At 41.1% G+C, this 17953-nt stretch overlaps 1 protein-coding gene across 6 annotated transcripts in view; it reads right to left on the minus strand.

Moving 5' to 3' along the window:
* The window catches only part of igsf9bb (immunoglobulin superfamily, member 9Bb), a 130853-nt gene extending 115312 nt beyond the window's left edge, over window positions 1-15541 (minus strand). For all 6 annotated transcript variants that reach the window (XM_072661477.1, XM_072661475.1, XM_072661476.1 and 3 more), the window contains exon 1: window positions 15163-15541. In XM_072661477.1, coding sequence (XP_072517578.1) covers window positions 15163-15226 — 64 coding nt within the window. In that variant the 5' untranslated portion in view covers window positions 15227-15541. The remainder of the gene's footprint in view (window positions 1-15162) is intronic.
* Between the last annotated feature and the right edge of the window lie 2412 nt (window positions 15542-17953).

Below are 17953 nucleotides of genomic sequence, written 5' to 3' on the forward strand. Positions count from 1 at the left end.
TTGGCCTTTTCGTGGCGTAGGCCTAAATGAGTTCAATGTGTCTTCCCTTGCTGTGCAGAAGCAGTCATTCTTTCCACTTTATTTGAGGCCATATTTCTGCTTGGAAGGTGGAACCCCCCACTCCCATACATATAGATATAGACAAGACACCCCTTCTAATGAATGCGTTTAGCTACTACTACGTTGGACCCATTGCTGACAAAGAGGTGCAAATGCACACACATACACACAGTCTACTCTCTGTAGAGAAGTATTGCTAATAGAACAGACTCTCTGGAGCAAATAAACATGAACCTACTGGCACCATGCCTAATGCCAGGCATGAGCTAGAGGGCTATAAAGCCCCTAGCATTGAACTGTGGAGCAGTGGAACTGTGTTCTCTGGAATGATGGATGGTGCTCCATCCAATACTTTAGGAATGGTTGAGGATGAGGTGGGGTGGTGATCCAACGTCCTGATCTCACTAATGCTCTTGTTTCTAAATGCAATCATATCTTCTCAATAATGCTCAAACATCTAATATAAAGTCATCCCTGGACAGTAGAGACAGTTACTCCAACAAAAGCAGGATACACTTCTTTTGTAAAAGCTTTGATTTTTGGAAGAAACAGTGAACGAGCAGGTGTCACAGTACTTTTATCCACATAGTGTATCTCAATTGCAATGTGTAGCAATAGAATCACAATATGATATTTCATCCATATTGTGGAGCACTTTACACAAGCAGACAAGCACGTGCACACACACATACGTCCCAGACAGGGCCACTGTAATACTGTGATTGATGTGGTTAGATAGGCTTGTCTGAGCTGGGAGATGTTTTCTGAATGTGAGTGCAGCTCTCATTCACACAGTGCAAACAGAGACCAACCTCCCCACACACACACATACACACGCATGTACTTCTTGTCTTGCTAACGTCTGCTAATGTGTAAAATGACTGGGTGCCAAAGCCAAAAACTGGTTCAGTCTGTCCCAGGGTTGCAGCTGTGGGCGGACCTGTGAGGGCCTAGACACTCTCATTTCTGTTCTTGGTCACCAAAGCCCTCCTCTAATCATACGTCAGAGCGGCAGGACAGCATTATCAAATATCAATGGGTAAGTAATGCATTGACAGTGCCTCAAAGGCTAGGATCAGGATGTTGAGAAAGAGAAATGACAGAAAGATCTAAGTGAATTTTTAACCTACTTGCTAAATAACATGAAATAATATGTGCAGATGATAGCATATTTATTGTACTGTTAAAACAATGGATCGTAATAAGGCATTAATAAGGTGTAAGAGTTCGGGCTACAGTAGAGCTGCAGTAGAGTAAATTTCCCTCCAACTCTGCTGGTGGTTTCCCTGAGAAAGACATACTATCTGAGGAAAACTCAACATTTGTCATACCTTAAGTGTCTCAAGGGTTCAGATTAGTTGTTCAATTATTAAAAATAATCAGTCACTGAATTCAAGAGCTCCTTGGCTATGATGTGTTTTAAGTATATATTGTAAAGCATATTAGAAACAACCAAGAATCAATAGGAGCTCACAAACACTCAAATTGAATTATTATTAAAAAAGATGTTTTCTTATTCAGTGCTATAACATGTATATGTACAATATGTAATTAGAGACTGCATGCAACCTTTTTTTTGTTCTAATACCAAAACTGATACTAGTACAGAGAGTACTGGACGATTCTTTTTTTGTCATAAACCTTGTATCTCTATTATCGCCATTTTTTTAAATTTCAGAAAGTGGCATCTGTCAGCTGTTCTTTATACTGATTAATTGACGAATAGAAATGCTACAAAATGGCTTGGAAAAACATTTTTACTTAACTTTTTGGGAGGTTTTTTCCTCGTCCTGTAAAGTTGTAGTTTTTCAGAGATACAGTGTTTCGGTGTTACAGTCACAATTTACACATTAAAAAAGTTAGCAATCAAATATGAAGTTTAAACTGGTTTAATTTAATCTGGTTATGGAAGCAACAGTGAAGCAGTCTATTTGGCTAGGTGGTTGTCATCAATCCCTCAGCCTATCCCACACTATATTATATTTGAACTATTTATGCAGTGAAGCTGTATTGAACCAGCAGGCTCTGCTATATGATTTTGTACACATTTATGAACAGAAGTGTGTCACCTTAAAAGTGTTTGCCTCCACAGTCTCCCTTTTTCAGTCATACTCCTGTTCTAATATAAGCAGATAATTACAGGACCAGGCAGCCCTTAATGGCAAAAAGCTAAATGGCAGCCTTAATTACAGTTCCACAGTCAAGTGATGTCAGGCCAGAGAATGGTTTTAGAGTGTGCAGGGCATCCTTCATCTGCTGACTGTTCCTTCATGCAAGAGACTCATACGTGGCCCAAATGATCGTCGCACTGACCTCGACTGGTCCAGGGCTAGAAGGGGCAAGCAGCAGGGCAAACGAATTTGTAAAAATGAATTAGTGGATATATTGTTGTCACACATCACTCCGGGGAGGGTAGCATGGGCCACCACAAGGCTGAAGTTCAAATTCTCAATATGGGGACTAGCCTTATTGGAGTACAGTGGACTGAAAAAGTGGACTTTTGCCCCAGGGTGTATACCAACTTGCCCTGGCACTATAAAAAGTCAGGTAAAAGAACTGGGACTTTTTCTTTATCTGAGGGCAAAATCCCGAAAACCCAGGTAAGTATGGATAATGAAATGTATAATGTATAGGAAATACAAGTTGTGAAAGGGTGATTGATTGATACTGGGTACAGAGATGTAATGCATTCTGTTGTCAAAAGCAATTACCAATAGCAGTCTACCTACTTATGACTGATCTGAAGAGGAAGGCAGTTTCTTAGCTCTTAAAGGGCTCATATGCTACAATATTTTTGTATTTCATATTTTTCATAGAGGTTCACTTATAACTTATAATTTATAGAGGAGTTCACTTATAATGCTAGTGTGGGTTTATGCACTAAAATCATAAATCTTTTTTTACATTACCATTTTCAACATATTTATCCCTTACAACGCAACTTTCTTAATTATTATTTAAAGCATTATGCAAGAGTTGACATTTTTGCTTCTGGGAAGTATAATTCGTGTTTTGAGCCACCACTAAAGAACACACTTGCCACATGCATCTCTGGACAAGCTGAGTGATACAGAACCTCACTGAAAGTGAAAAAGCATGTGGACTGAGGCGGTATAGAAATAGTACAGGATTTGTACAGGTCAGGGGAGAATCAACATGAAGCTGTCATTTTAAGGTTCCAGTGCAACATAATGTTGCTTTTAAGCTGATAGATGTAAATGAGCTCTGTTCTGATTGGTAGCAATCCAAGTTGAAATACTGCTAAAAGTAAATGGCAGTAAATGTCACATTCAGAAACTTTAACATTATTATTATTTACATAACTTTAACATTATTAACATATTAAATCAATAAAGTTCGGTTTACCACAATATTTGTGTCCTCTGGAATCTAAAGACCTGTCAAGGATACTTCCACTCCTCACTTTTACAGCTACATATCTTACATGTCATAATAGTTACTGACTAATTCACAGACATAACTAAACAACAACCTATAACTTATGAATTATAACTGAATTATAAGTCCAGTTTTACTGGGGTTCCTAGGGAAGACTCCTGTGAGGGCACTGAGGAAACTGCAGCAGGAGGACAGAGCTCAGAAGGGCCTGATCCATCAGCGCTAACCTTCGGCAAGTGACAGTCAGTGTCCCTCCTGGCCCAGGCACTCAGCAGCGAGGTCCACTGCAGTGCACTTCACAACCTAACACGCATACACACACAGCCTGATGCATCTAATTTTAACAGATATAGTGCAGTCAGACAGATTGAGAGAGATGGATGCACAGATGGAAATGTGGTCCTGAATTGATCGTTCTCTGAAGGATCAATGAGGAGGAGAGGAAAATGGGCTAGGCCTTAAAGCAATGTTTCAGCCCAAAATCAAATTTACACAATTTACCCCTTACCCCAAATGCAGTCGATCAACTCAGGCATGTTTGGTATCTAAAATTTTGTTTAGTTTTCCCCTGGAGCTGCAAGCTAACATGTAGTGGAAACATCGAGCCATCAGCTAGCATCACGCAAACCGCATGCCGCCTTCATGCTGCCTTCAAGTTCTCCTTGGAGGTTCATTCAACTCAAACTTTCACTTTAGTCAAATGTTCTCCAAACTCATACTTAATACAGCATCTTAGATTTTGAATCAATCAGTGGTTCCACCACATATATTTGTATATGTTCCACCGGTGCTTCAAAATTTTATCAAATCATAATTATAAAAAGCTGCTGAAGGCTAACGAATATAGAAAATGTAGACATGATGATGCCTAACCCAGTCTCTCCCAACAAGAGGGAGAGAGAAATATGAAAGACAGGGAGAGAGACATTTTAAGAGTACTACATTAAATTAAAGCCAAATAGAGAACACAGAAAGCCACAGTAGATCCTAGTAGATGACTTATAAAACATAGGGAAAGTCTTTTGGTAAACAAACAAATGCTTAGGCTCAGCTAACGTTACTATCCTAGCCCTGTACAGCTTGTCTCTTTCAGCTCGTCAACAGCTAGTTTGTGAAGAGTTTCTGGTAGTAAACTGATACTAAGCGTAATAAATTAAGCTTAACTTATTTAATTTATGCAAGGCTACTATTGTTCATGGCCAACTAATTGTTATTATTATTACTATTATTATTACTTTTTTAATTTATTGCAAATATATTGTTTCAACTCTTAATTTCCTAATTTTATTTTGTGTAATTATTGCCTTTTCATATTCATCTGCCAGAGAGTGTTGGCCTGCCACCGTTGCTGAAAAAATCCTAGAGAAAACACTGACAATATATTATATATTTCTTTTAATATTCGCTCAATTTCTCCACTAGCTAGGACTCTTACCATCACACGGCCCTGCCAGGCATGTCCTTCTCTTGGGTGAGCCAGCTGTGAACTATTCTATTTAAAAATAACAACCTATCAAGGCTCATACTAACCTGCGACTGAGCTTAGCTACATTAGCATTGTGGCTAAAAATGTAAGACTAAAGAAGTTAGAAATTAGGACACCAAATATGTCTTGACTATATTGGTTATAAAGGCAATACTTTGTACATTTTATTTTTGCCTGAAGCTTCAAAGAGGGATAGACAGAGGGAATGAGTGAGAGTTTCCTGGGAAGAGGGCTGGAGTACAGTAGGGGAGTATCTCATGGCCAGGCCATGAAAGTTTAATGGGCATGGAGGAGCCGGGCAGGAGAAAGCTGAGTGTGCCGCATCAATGGCCGGTTGAAAGATGAGCCACAGGAGGAAGCAGACCAGCCGAGGGGGCGGGGAAATAGAAGAGAGGCCGTCAGCATGCTGCCCGCCGCCCTGCTGAGCCCACACGCGACAGTGTCTTACACACTCACACATAACTCTGTCTCCTTCACATACCCTGTACTACGTAGAGTTCTGTACTGTTTCAGCAGTGCTGCCACACACAGTAGTGAATGTATAACCTCTTTAAGACCTCAACATTTGGTTAAACTGCTACCTAATAAATGACAAGCCGCTAGTACATTAACTTAAGCCAAGTTAACTTAGATCCAACCGAGGCAGAATCCCCTATACCTTTACAAATGGAGTAAAAGAGGACAGAAATGACGCTTAGATACAATCAGACATTTTCAGTCAGTCATTTTGTCTAATTAATATTTAATTTGTTCTGACACAACAAATGAAAGATATAGGGTGCAAGATGTTTCATACACTATATGTCCAAATGTTTGTGGCTACCTCTTCTAATAAAAGAAGAGGTTATATAAAAGAGCTGTGGAGCAATAGAACGGTGTTCTCTGAAATGATGGTGCTTAATCCAATATGTTTGGGTTGAGTTGGGGATTTGGGTATGAGGCAGGGTGGTAATCAGCCAACATCCTGACCTTGCAATTAAAATCCATATAGCAATGCTCCAACATCTAGTAGAAAGAAGCCTTTTCTGGACATTAGAGGCTGATACTCCATCAGAATAAACTCTTTATACCCTTAATAAATACTAAATACTCTTAATTTTGGAAAAAAAACAATGAATGAGCAGATGTCCCGATACTTTTGTCAGTATAGTGTCTGTTTTGTGACATATGTTACATATTAACTCTTGTATAAAACATGGAATTGCTTATGTCTGTAAACTTTATGGTGTGGAGCAAGGTATGGATTAAAATGCAAAGAAATCACCCAAAGTCATGTTACACAGACATTTTTCTGTTGCCAGTCAGCGTCATGCTTTTTCAGAATAAGAATCAGTGTGGATGGAGGGAGAGCATTGTAAAAACACATGCAAGTCACATGCAACATACTTGGCAGACCAAGTCAACACAGGGTCAGAAAATGCTGGATCAGATGGGGTCAGATACTTCTGGTGGTTAACGCAAGGATGGTTCTCTCTAATACATGGAATAAGGAATTACATGAACCTAGCAAACACTACAATTTCAGTTCCACATTCTGCACATTATCATTTCCAACATTTTTTTAAACTAAAAATGATATACCCCATTAATCAAGAGAGCTTCATTTACCTAAGCTGGCAAGCTATAAACGCACCAACATGTAAAGTTATGAACAGACCAGGACTCAACTCAGTGACACAATAAGGCATGCCAAGAGGAAGCATGAAATAAAGAGGTAAAGAGCAAGAATTTGCTGATGGGGAGCATTTGGCAAGGCCTTCTCCCCATCCCCCAGCACAAAAGTACACACAAGCAGAATCATCTCTGCTTAACAAGCTCACCCAAACAACCTTTATGCCAACACAGATGCATTCCATTCTCTCATACACACAAATAATTATCTCACCTCCATTCTAGCAATTTGTCCTTGACCTAACTGCACCCTGCTCTTGTTTCTATGAAAGGCTGTAGCAAAAGAAATTCAGTACGGATGAAAAACACCAACAAAGAAAAGTGATTTTGTTACTGCAATACAATTTCAGAAGGCCCTGCATACATCAAAAGTCATCAGCTGCTGCTCTCAGCGGATAATGTTCTAGGTTTGGCCCAATGCTAACACTGTAGTCACAGGCTACATGATACAGAGATACTTTAAATTAACACTTAACACTTAACTTAACATTAACACCACCTGCCTAATGTTAAGTAGGTTCTCTTGGTGAAGCATGAACCACCAAAAGCGTCCTGTGGTTTCTGGCACCAACACATTAGCAGCACATCCTTTAAATCCTGTAAGTTGTAAGGTGGGGCTTCCATTGATCGTATTAATGAGCTTAAGGTGCCCATGACCCTGTCTCTAGTTCAAGTTTGAGCGCTGGTCATATTTTATAATACTTTAACCATGAAGTTGTGATATTTTGATCTAGGTTATCGGCTTGTGAAAATTGACACCCACATGTTATCTATGCTATATATGATATACAGTAACCCTATAATGATCATTAGTGAAGATAGAAGTGTTTGGCACCATATGCTTGCTCTTTTGAGCTAGCTACTCGAACATACTGACTGGATGTCAATATGGAGTGAATAGCAGATGCTCACAAGAAGTAATGCAAGCATTATCCAGCAAGCAAGATCAGTAATAAGTGTGTAATCATATGTAGTTACTGGCCATTTTAGTGGCCTTACTATCAGCTAGTTTAGGATACTCATGAAAGTCCATGTAGAGTCAATTGCACGACACTAAAATGGCCAGAAACCATGTATTTATGATAAATATTGAAGTTCTTAATGAAAGAAATCTTTGCAGAATGATAAAAATCCAAACACTGACCAACACCGTTCATTCTATGAGTTGTAGGTTTGATAGGCTGATGCAGTATTCTGCCATTCTGACATAGCTCATTTACAGACTTTTCTTCTTTAGCACATCCTCCACAGTGTTTAAGCCTGAGGCATATGAGTACACCGTTAAAAGGCTTAAACTAGTGTCACAAATGCTCCAGTTTAGAAAAAGAAATAATTCTCTGTGTGCCAGTCAAGGTTGCAGCAAAATACTAATATGTTTTACAAAGTTAATAAAGGAAAGAGTTCACTTTAATAAACAAAGCATTTAGCCACTTAGCACCACTTTTGGACTTCTCAGTCAGGGCCAGGCCAGGATTCCTCCTATACTCCAGCAGGTCAGGTTGAAATCAACCTCTGTGAGTCATAATGAGCACCTCCACAGACACAGCCCACTCCACCATCAGTCAGCAGCAGCAGCAGCAGCAGCAGCAGCAGCATATACCTCCATTACTCATCTTCAGCATCACTACTCTAATATCTGGCCATTAACCAAGCCTGGATCACACATGTTTTAGCCTTATCATAGCACATCACAAATTTTTAACACACATGCAAATTCTTTATGTTGCAGTAATTATGCAGACCCGTTTATTTTGATAAATAATTACACATATATATATATATATATATATATATATATATATATATATATATATATATATAAATAAATGTCCAAATGTATGTGGACACCTCTTCTAATGAATTCATTCAGTTACTTTAAGTTCTACCCATTGCTGACACAGATGTGCAAATGAACACACACAGCTTGTCTAGTTCTAGTCTAGGGAAGAACTGCCAATAGAATAGGACTAGAAAAGGAGAAGATCAACATGAACCTATTGGCATGCCTAATGCCAGGCATGGGCTAGAGGGGTATAAAGCCCCCCAGCATTAAGCCAAGGACATTTTTTTTTTGATATTTAGTCAATGTTTTGTCTATCATGCCAGGCGTTTGGGTGAAGAAGGACTACCATGGCAATGATAGCACTGACCAAAGCAAAAAGCCAAAAAGACCAAACCATGTGCATTATAATAATGCGCAGTATGCAATCTGTCAACAACAGCAACTCATCTTCTACATGCTGTTGATTCCTAATTAAAAATAAATAAACATTGCTGGGATGCTATTTATTTAGGCATTAAATACTCCAAATAACTAAAAACGGTCAGAAAAGTGACAAGATTGCAAAAGGTATCTTGACCCTTTCCTTGACAAGGACAACAAGAAAAGGGCCAGCTCTCTAAATAAACACTGTAGGATGGCTGAAGTTCAACAAGCATGTGAGAAGGGCTCCATGCTTCACTGCAATGACTGCTATGACTCTCTCCCAGTAGAGTACTGGAGTCTGCCAGTGTGCATTTGGCCAAGTGTATGGTGAAGGTATCGATCAATAGCTCTGTGCTCTTAATTCTTCATAGATCAAAGGTTTTCTGCTCAGTGATTTCCACGCTACTGAACCAGACGTGAAGATATTGGTTTTACATGGACCTTGAGCCCAAGAGACTCGATTCATAATGACTCATCTCTTAGCCCATGGACAAATGCCAGCCTCTTCACTCCCTGCTTAGCAGATACATAATTTAAGCCATACAGGAAGGTTACAAGGTGAGTTGGTTCCTTTCTCTGGAGAGACACTTTTTTTATGACCCTGGGGAGCATGCCATACACTGTAGCACAAGGAACAAGAGAAAGTCATTGCTAGAACATTTTTCAAATGATTTAACTGCTACAGCTGATTTGGTACAGAACACTGTATTGATACATACAATACAGTGTAATGTCTGCAAGAAACACAAAGATAGATTCATTCACTGAACAGGTATTAATAACACAGGCATCTGGCATGTTCACACATATGAGAGCGGTGTTTTCATGTGTTGATGAGCCAGAAATAGTAACATACTGACCTTAACTACTACACCCACACAACCTCATGAATAATTAACCAAGTTACACAGGGCCCTTTGAATGTGTCTATATATGGAACATCTTCTTCTGGTCTTACTTGCACTGGTTCCTCCTCCAACTATCAGCAAGAAGAAGAAAGATGATGATCTGCAGTAGGAGCAGTGGGGCCAGAGTAGGGGGAGGAGTGTCTAAGTCAATGTTGGCCCACATACCAGTTGACTGAGACATTAGCTATAGGCCAGAAGAGACCTACTACCAACCATCAGTACCAATCTGATGAGTCCAGATGTAGAGAACGGGAACTATTGCATATGGCTTGGAAAACTGAGTGCTAAAAAGGCATTAGGGCTGCACGATACTGGAAAAAAACGCTGTGCAATATGTTGTTGTTCTGCAAGATATATTGCAATATACTGCAATATTTATATAAAAAAAGGCAAATAATTTTTCACCAGATTTTTCTAGAAATTAGCGATCCAGCATGTCATGATATTATAACATCCTCCATGTATCAAATAATGGATTAAACAGAATGATACTGGGCAGATATAGCCTGGCTCTGGTAGATATGTCATGGAAATTGAGAATAGTGCAAATTTCCATTTTTCTCAAGCAAGCATGATGTGTTTTTCATTTGCCTTACATGACATTGCACATCATTCAATATGGCTATTGTGCTTGCACACATTGCAATGATGATGCTGAAACAATGTATTATGCAGCCCTTTAAGGAACCTAGCCAAAAGTGTGCTCTTTACTGGCCCTAGAAAAGATGACCTTATCTGGTGGGCAGAGATGCATCAATATGGGATGGAATTGTGGGGAGATGCTGATATTAAATATATTTCATGTACATATATCTGCTGTCCAATGAAAAACATGTATCTCCATTTTTGTCCAGTTTTAGTTTTCTACGTCGTCCAAACCCTGTTGACTATTAAAAGTATAAATTCCTTGATAACTTTTTTAGAGGTTCCTTTATTTGTAACTGAGAAGGAACCTCTTAAGGTGCCTTACGGAACTTTAAAGAAATATTTTTTAGAAGAGAAAGTTTCATTGAAGGTTCCTCAAAGCACCTTAAGAGGTTCCCCCTCAGTTTTAAATTAAAGATTGACCAGTCATGGTCTTTTCTAGGTGTATCTAGATCTATACAACTGAACAAGCTCTTTAATTGGTTGGAACTTCAATAACAGAACTGAAGGCCTAGCACATCTGATTGACCACCAAGTGAATCAGGAACTGGGAGAGCTAATAACTAATTACAATCTTTTTTTCTAATGGATGATAACAATTTATTTTGGGAAATGATCTAGGCCTACTGCAAGTCCAAAAAAAGTCTCTGACTTTTCAGAAGTCTAAAAGTAAAACAAAAAAAAAGTAAAGTAAAGCAAACTAAAAAGTCCAAATCAATTCGCACCCCAGCCCACCCTATTCATTTCTTAACCTATAACTCTTTTAAAGATAAAACATACAGAGTTCCACATTTATCCACATTTGAAATAAGCCTAAGCTGCACCCAGTCCCTGAGGGAGACCTCTTTGGAACACATGTCTCTCTCCCAAGCTGTGGCAGCAGACTACAGGCAGACTGCTCAGGAGAAAGTGTATCAGAGACAGGAAATGGCCTTTGAAGTGCTGAGAGTGGGGAAATGGAATCCAGGCACAGAGACAGATAAGATACTCTCTGCACCTTCCAGAGAGCTAGGGGCTGAAGAGCCATTTAAAGGTGCTCTGAGCAACTTTCCACCCATCATATTAAACAGGACTTCCAAAATCAGTTCACTAGTGGAACAGACTAGTAATAAGAAGTAATAAGATATCACAAGGACCAGAACAAAGTTCTCAAACTTTGGCTCTTGGGGGCTGCAATGCATCACAATTTAACATTTTCCTGACTCCCGACACCTGACTCAACACCAGCAGTTCAGTATGCAGCTGAATCAGATTCACTAAGCACACACAAACACGGAAAACACAAAACTGTGCAGTGTTTTAGTCCTCAAGGTTTTTAAAACTTTATGAAACATGACTACTAAAGCTTAAAGGAATGTTTTGCTGCAAACATGAAGTTTTCCATTTATCTCAGATGTAGTAAATCAGCCAAGACATCCTTAGTGACTAACTTTTGCTGTTTTTAGTTTAGCATTAGATCTTTGAGGCTAATGTAGCTAACAAATACTAGAATGGTCAATGGTCACTCAAAATCTTTTCTATAAAAACTTCACAGATAATGTAAAAAAAATATCTTACAGTTTCCTTTTTTCATAAATGACTGTAAATTATTAGATTTCTGAAGTGCATTTATGAATAAAAACAACTGATGTCGCATATGTCACCTATAGCCCTTTTCAGACATGGGCCTCGCTGCACGCACAGGGAGCAGAGAGGGTTAAGGGCCTTGCTTAAGGGCCCAACAGTGGTTGCTTGCAGAGCCCAGGTATCGAACCCACAACCCTGTCATCAATCGCCCGGTGCTCTAACCGCTGTGCCCCATACAGGCATGTACTGCCCCTTGCCTAAATAACACAGAACAAATCCTGTAGTGAGAACACCTGCCATGGGAAATCTTCAGCTGTACACTACAAAAGAGCAACTCCGGATTTTATATTTGTGAAAATGCCATAGAATTCATATGGCTGTGTGATGTGTGTGCATGCAAAGGGGATCCAGTTCTAAAAGTGTCAGAATTCCAGATAAAATCATAGACATGCTCTCTGCATGTTGCTAGAAGTGTGGGCATGTGCTTGCTGAAATATTATTAGGTGACTATAGACCTCCAGTGTTAATCAGCCTGTAGCTACTACATCAAGTAGAAAATTGTGTAAATCTGATTTTTTTGGCCAAACCATTCCTGCTCAGTTTCTGCTCAAATGACTTTAGATTTATTCCCTATAACATTTCTTCCACTAGTGAATCACTAAAGCTAACAAAATATTAGGAAACTGGCAGCCTCTCTTGTTGTCTTCAATGTGGTTAGTTTTTTCTGCAGCTTTCCACACAATCAGCCAGTCAGCTAAATTCCATCGTTGGACTGCAGCGCTCATCATGAGCAATTTGGGCCTCCAAAGGCTGATATTAAAAATCCTAACTAGAATACACCAATTTCAAACCCTTTTCATCTTGAACAAAAGTAGCTGCAGGATAATGAAAGTGACACATATTGTGCATTGTATTGGAAACTTGGGCATGTTTGGTGAGATGTCTTTCATTCTCTACGTCGATGCACAATTTTAATTCGTCCACTGAGGGGGAAAACCCACACAAAAATCGATCAGCCAGAGAAGAAGCAAGAGCCAGCGGATTGCAGGGAAATGAAGATATGTGGAAAATATGTCCAACATTATCCAACAACAGCTTCATACATCTTGCTGCAGTCTCTCACTTCTACAAATACAGATGCCAAAAAGAGTTCTTCAGAGTTAGTGCTGCACAATTAATCATATCATCAGTGGTGCTACGCATTGTTAAGGGCTGCGATGACAGATAGGCTCAAATGATTCCAGACATGCAGTGTATAGAATTTGACCTAACAAGTTCTGCTCTCCAAAAGGAGAGTCAAAGCCTTAACCACTTAGCCAATCACACATGCAGTACATGCAGTAATTGTCATAGTAATGGCAGCATTTCAAGGGCAATCCAACACTTATAGTCCCCAGAAGAGGCAGGGGCCAAAATACAGGTCTATAGTAGCAAAATCCGGATTTTTTAATCTTTAAAAAAAACTTCCCCTAGCACTAGAAATGACAAATCAAAGACCTTTTAAAACTTCTAATTTAAGGTTCCTCCTGCCCTGTCTCTAAAGTTAACCATAGCATCTTAGCCTGATAGCTACATGAAGATGCTTCAGCAGGATGCACCCACTGACCTCTACTCTCCCTGTTGATTTTGCATTGACTCTACCACCCTCCATCCACTGCCATACTATGAATTCTCTCCCATTATCTGCAGACTGGAGCCAGGGTGCCGTAGCTCCACCAGAGCAGCATCCACTCGGGCATGCAGATTAGTCATAATCAGTTTAAGGGAGACAGACGTTTTTGCGCATATGCTCGTATCATTGTTAAAGACGCACTGCTGTCTCAGGGATGCTGGGAGAGGCCTCAACAAGTGCAGACTGCTGCCGTTCAGTCATTCAGGCCCCGGTTAGTAACAGACCTTACCTTGACCAGCTCCATCAGCTCAAGGCACTCTGAAGCGAGAACGCTGCTACATTCGGTTTTGTGTCGACGGGGCAGAAAAGCAGCAAGGCAGAAAGGCCAGCTCTGGCGCCTGGCCAGGGCTATAGCTGGTGAAAGTAGATGTGTTTGCCAGATGACAGCTTGAGACAGCAGCGAGCGTTAGAGCAGAAGGGGGGAGCTGGACTGAGTCGCTGTGGGTCACACAGGACGGAGATGTGGAGCATATGCAACACACCACATGGCCAAGGTGAGAAACTCTGAGAGGTGAGCCGACGCTTCACAGCTCCTTAGATGAGGCAATTAACTTTCACTTCATGGGCTCTAAGACACAAGTGCAGTTAGATGTTCCTTACAGGAGGTCGATGCAAGAGAAGCTTCAACAGTAAGCAGATTTGAATGCTCTGTGTCTGGTAGCAAATTACAAGTTGAAACGTGAGAGATTCATTTGAGCATTTAATGGCTTGTCCTTGCCTGCAATGCTCAGCCCTCTAGTGGGCACACTTGAAACTGCGGGGCTATATGAGTCCATGCATGCATCATGTATATAATAATAATGTAAATGCATCACTTTTTCAGTGTCTCCAGCAACAGAGCAGCATGTACACAGCCTTCTTGATCAAATGGCCCTGCAGTGCTCGTAGCATGTTAACTGACACTGACTACATCTTACACATTCCTAACATTCTTTCAACAGATCCAGCTCAGGCTGCCAGGAGCTCACTGTAGCATCCAGCCACCAAAATGCAAGTGAAGAAAAAGTACAGCCGGCTTCTTTACCTGTGATTTCCCAAGACACCTGCTTTATAGTGTTACATTAAACTCAATGCATGAACAATACATGAGGTGTCTGTAGGTAAATTCTCATCAAAGCCAAGTCTCAAGCAACTTCATAGAGCTAAAAAAAATAATAATAAATCCCATACAGGTGCACAGTTCTCAGGTGAGGTGCACACTGCACAGCACAGCAGAAGCACATAGGCTACCAAAGCATGACACATCCTTATCTCAGTTCAGCTGAAGAAACTGTCCTGTCACGAATGTCTTCTGTCCTATTGTAGGCTAATCAGACCAGTCTATTAAAAATGGCATGCATCACAAATCAGGTCCAGGGTCGTTCGACAGACATTACGCAGGACATTACGCAGAACTTCAGACGCAACCTTACCTGCTTCAAAGAGTGTTTATAAGCGAGCTTCAGAAATGCCATAAGGGTGAAATGAGCGGATATGGAGTAATCGAGCAATCAAGGTTACATCAAAAGGAAAAACAAACGCAACTCTGAAACACTGCACTTCAACTCACCTTGAGCAGCCGTTCCTCGGGTGCTGAATACACTTGCTATCAAAGTGGCCACATACCAAATCATAGTACTATTGCCCACCAGTGAGAAACCTCATCATATCTCAAAGTGCCCCTTTCAGTAAACCACTCATAGCCGAGCCCCCCTGGACGTTAGACGCGCGATTAGCAGCTGAAATCCCTTTATTCATGCCCTACACACTTTTTTCTCCTCTTTCTCCAGCGCTTCCCTTCCTTCTTTCCCTCCCCTTCTCTCCTTTCGCATCCCCTCTCTCTCTCTCTCTCTCTCTCTCCCTCTCTCTCTCGCTCTCTCTCTCTCTCTCTCGCTCTCCCGCTCTCTCTGGAAGAGACAGAGCACCTGCGCCAGCGCCAGGCGGACTGGGGCTCCACGGCACTGTCACAGCGCGAAACCAAGCGCGCTGAGGGCTTTACGCGCTAGCTCCGCCCCCGCTCCGCGCTCATTGGCCGCGCGTGGGAGGACCTCGGCCGCGCATTGGCGCGCGTCTCGTCACTCCGTGAGTCAAAAACACTCGCTCCGTGCGCTTCAAGGTGAGTTGGAGCGCGCGGAGTGGCAGGGCGAGCCGCAGTATCATGCGCAATAGCGGAGGGAACGAAGGGGCTCCAGGAGATTCGAGCGCGCAAGGGCTCGTTTACCTTTTTTCACCTGCTCCAGAGGAGGGAAAAAGCAGGGCGCGAGGAGGGCGCGAGGAGGGCGAAGGATGAAGGGAGAGCGGCTCTGAAGGGCGCGTTCACCCCGTACGCGCCGTTCCCAGTTCATGTATGCGTATTACGCACAAGCCAGCCTCTGCTGCATTGATTCAGCGAGGTTGCGTGCGAGGCTGTTGAGTCATGTTACACGTTCTGTACCAAATACACATCACGCATCACTGTGGAAGCAGAGCCCAGCACTTGTTTCAGTTCCAGCAGAGGAGAGGCGTGATTAGCCTGACGTGGTCGTGAGGTTTGGAGCAAAGAGGACTGCCTCCGTGCGAGAGGCTCTGGTTTTGTGGTCAAACGCTGAGTTTGTGATAAGAAACACAGGATTGCAGTTGCGTGGCCAGCAGATGCACTGGATTTCAACTGGCTAACCCTAGCCAACCCTCTTGGTGTTGTACTAATGCAAGTCAGTATGCGCTGTTTCACTGAAATCTATCAACGCAGAGCTACAGATCAGCTGAATGTACATGTGGCATCTGATTTCCGTTTTAAAGGAGGGAATTTGCTGCACAGTCCATTTGAGGCAATGTTTTAAATGGAAGGCCTGGTGTTCTGCCAATGCTTACTTACCCTGAAATGCCTTCCTCTGAGGAGTTTATGGCGAAGGAATCTTGGGTTGACATGTAGCTACACTACTCCATCATTTACTTGTGTTCCTGTGCTGTCATTACATTTACACCATTTTATTGTAGAATACTTTAAATTAAATCCCTTGCTGTATTTGAGCAACCTAAACTATATGTCCAAATGTTTGTGGACACCCCTTCTAATGAATGCATTCAGCTACTTTAAGTTGCACCCATTGCTGACACAGATGTGCAAATGCACGCACACAGCTTGTCCACCAATAGAATAAGACACTCGGGAGCAGATAAACATGAACCTATTAGCACCATGTCTAATGCCAGGTGTGGGCTAGGGGGGTATATATAATCTATATGAGCTGTAAAGCAGTGGAACTGTGTTCTCTGGAATGATGGTACTTCATCTAATACTTTTAGGATGACTTGATGAGTTGAGGAGTTGGGGATGGGGGGGGGGGGGGGTGATCATCCAACATCCTGACCTCATTTAAGCTCTTGTCACTGGATGCTACTAAATATTCACAGCAATGATCCAACATCTAATAGAAAGCCTTCCCTGGACAGTAGAGACAGTTACTCCATGTAGTGTATATGTATATGACACTGAACAATGTTAAAAATGCCCTCATGGGATGGTGTTTAAAGTTGTGGCACAACTGCAAACTTTTACAGTTAACTGCGAGCCTCCACAGACATAACAAATTAAGCTATATATAATCCTAGACATATGCTAAAAGGTTTTGTGTGGGTTGATCACACCTCTAGACTGTTTCCAGAGAGTTATGCAGTGATCTTTAGAGTGTAGGCCTTTAGCATTTAAACACCAGCATTGGCCCAGCTACCCTAGAACGAATGTTATATTTCACCGCTAAAATATTGACTTCATAGCATGAAGGTAGTCGAATTATGTAGAACCTAGAATTCTCATAGCAAAAAAGTCATTACTGTTACACGAACAGGGCAAATGATGTCATGTAGTTCAGTATTATACAGTGGGGAGAACAAGTATTTGATACACTGCTGATTTTTCAGGTTTTCCCACTTGCAAAGCATGTAGAAGACTGTAATTTTTATCATAGGTACTCTTCAACTGTGAGTGATGGAATCTAAAACAAAAATCCAGAAAAATACATTGTATGATTTTTAAATAATTAATTTCCATTTTATTGTGGGAAATAAGTATTTGATCATCTATCAACCAGTAAGAATTTTGGCTCTCACAGACATGTTACTTCTTCTTTAAGAAGCCCTCCTGTTCTCCACTCATTACCTGTATTAACTGCACCTGTTTGAACTCGTTACCTGTATAAAAGACACCTGTCCACACACTCAATCAGTCAGACTCCAGCATCTCCACAATGCCCAAGACCAGAGAGCTTTGTAAGGACATCAGGGATAAAATTGTAGACCTGCACAAGGCTGGGATGGGCTACAGGACAATAGGCAAGCAGCTTGGTGAGAAGGCAACAACTGTTGGTGCAATTATTAGAAAA

This window comes from Salminus brasiliensis, chromosome 18 (assembly GCF_030463535.1).
Source record: "Salminus brasiliensis chromosome 18, fSalBra1.hap2, whole genome shotgun sequence".
Lineage (NCBI taxonomy): Eukaryota > Metazoa > Chordata > Actinopteri > Characiformes > Bryconidae > Salminus > Salminus brasiliensis.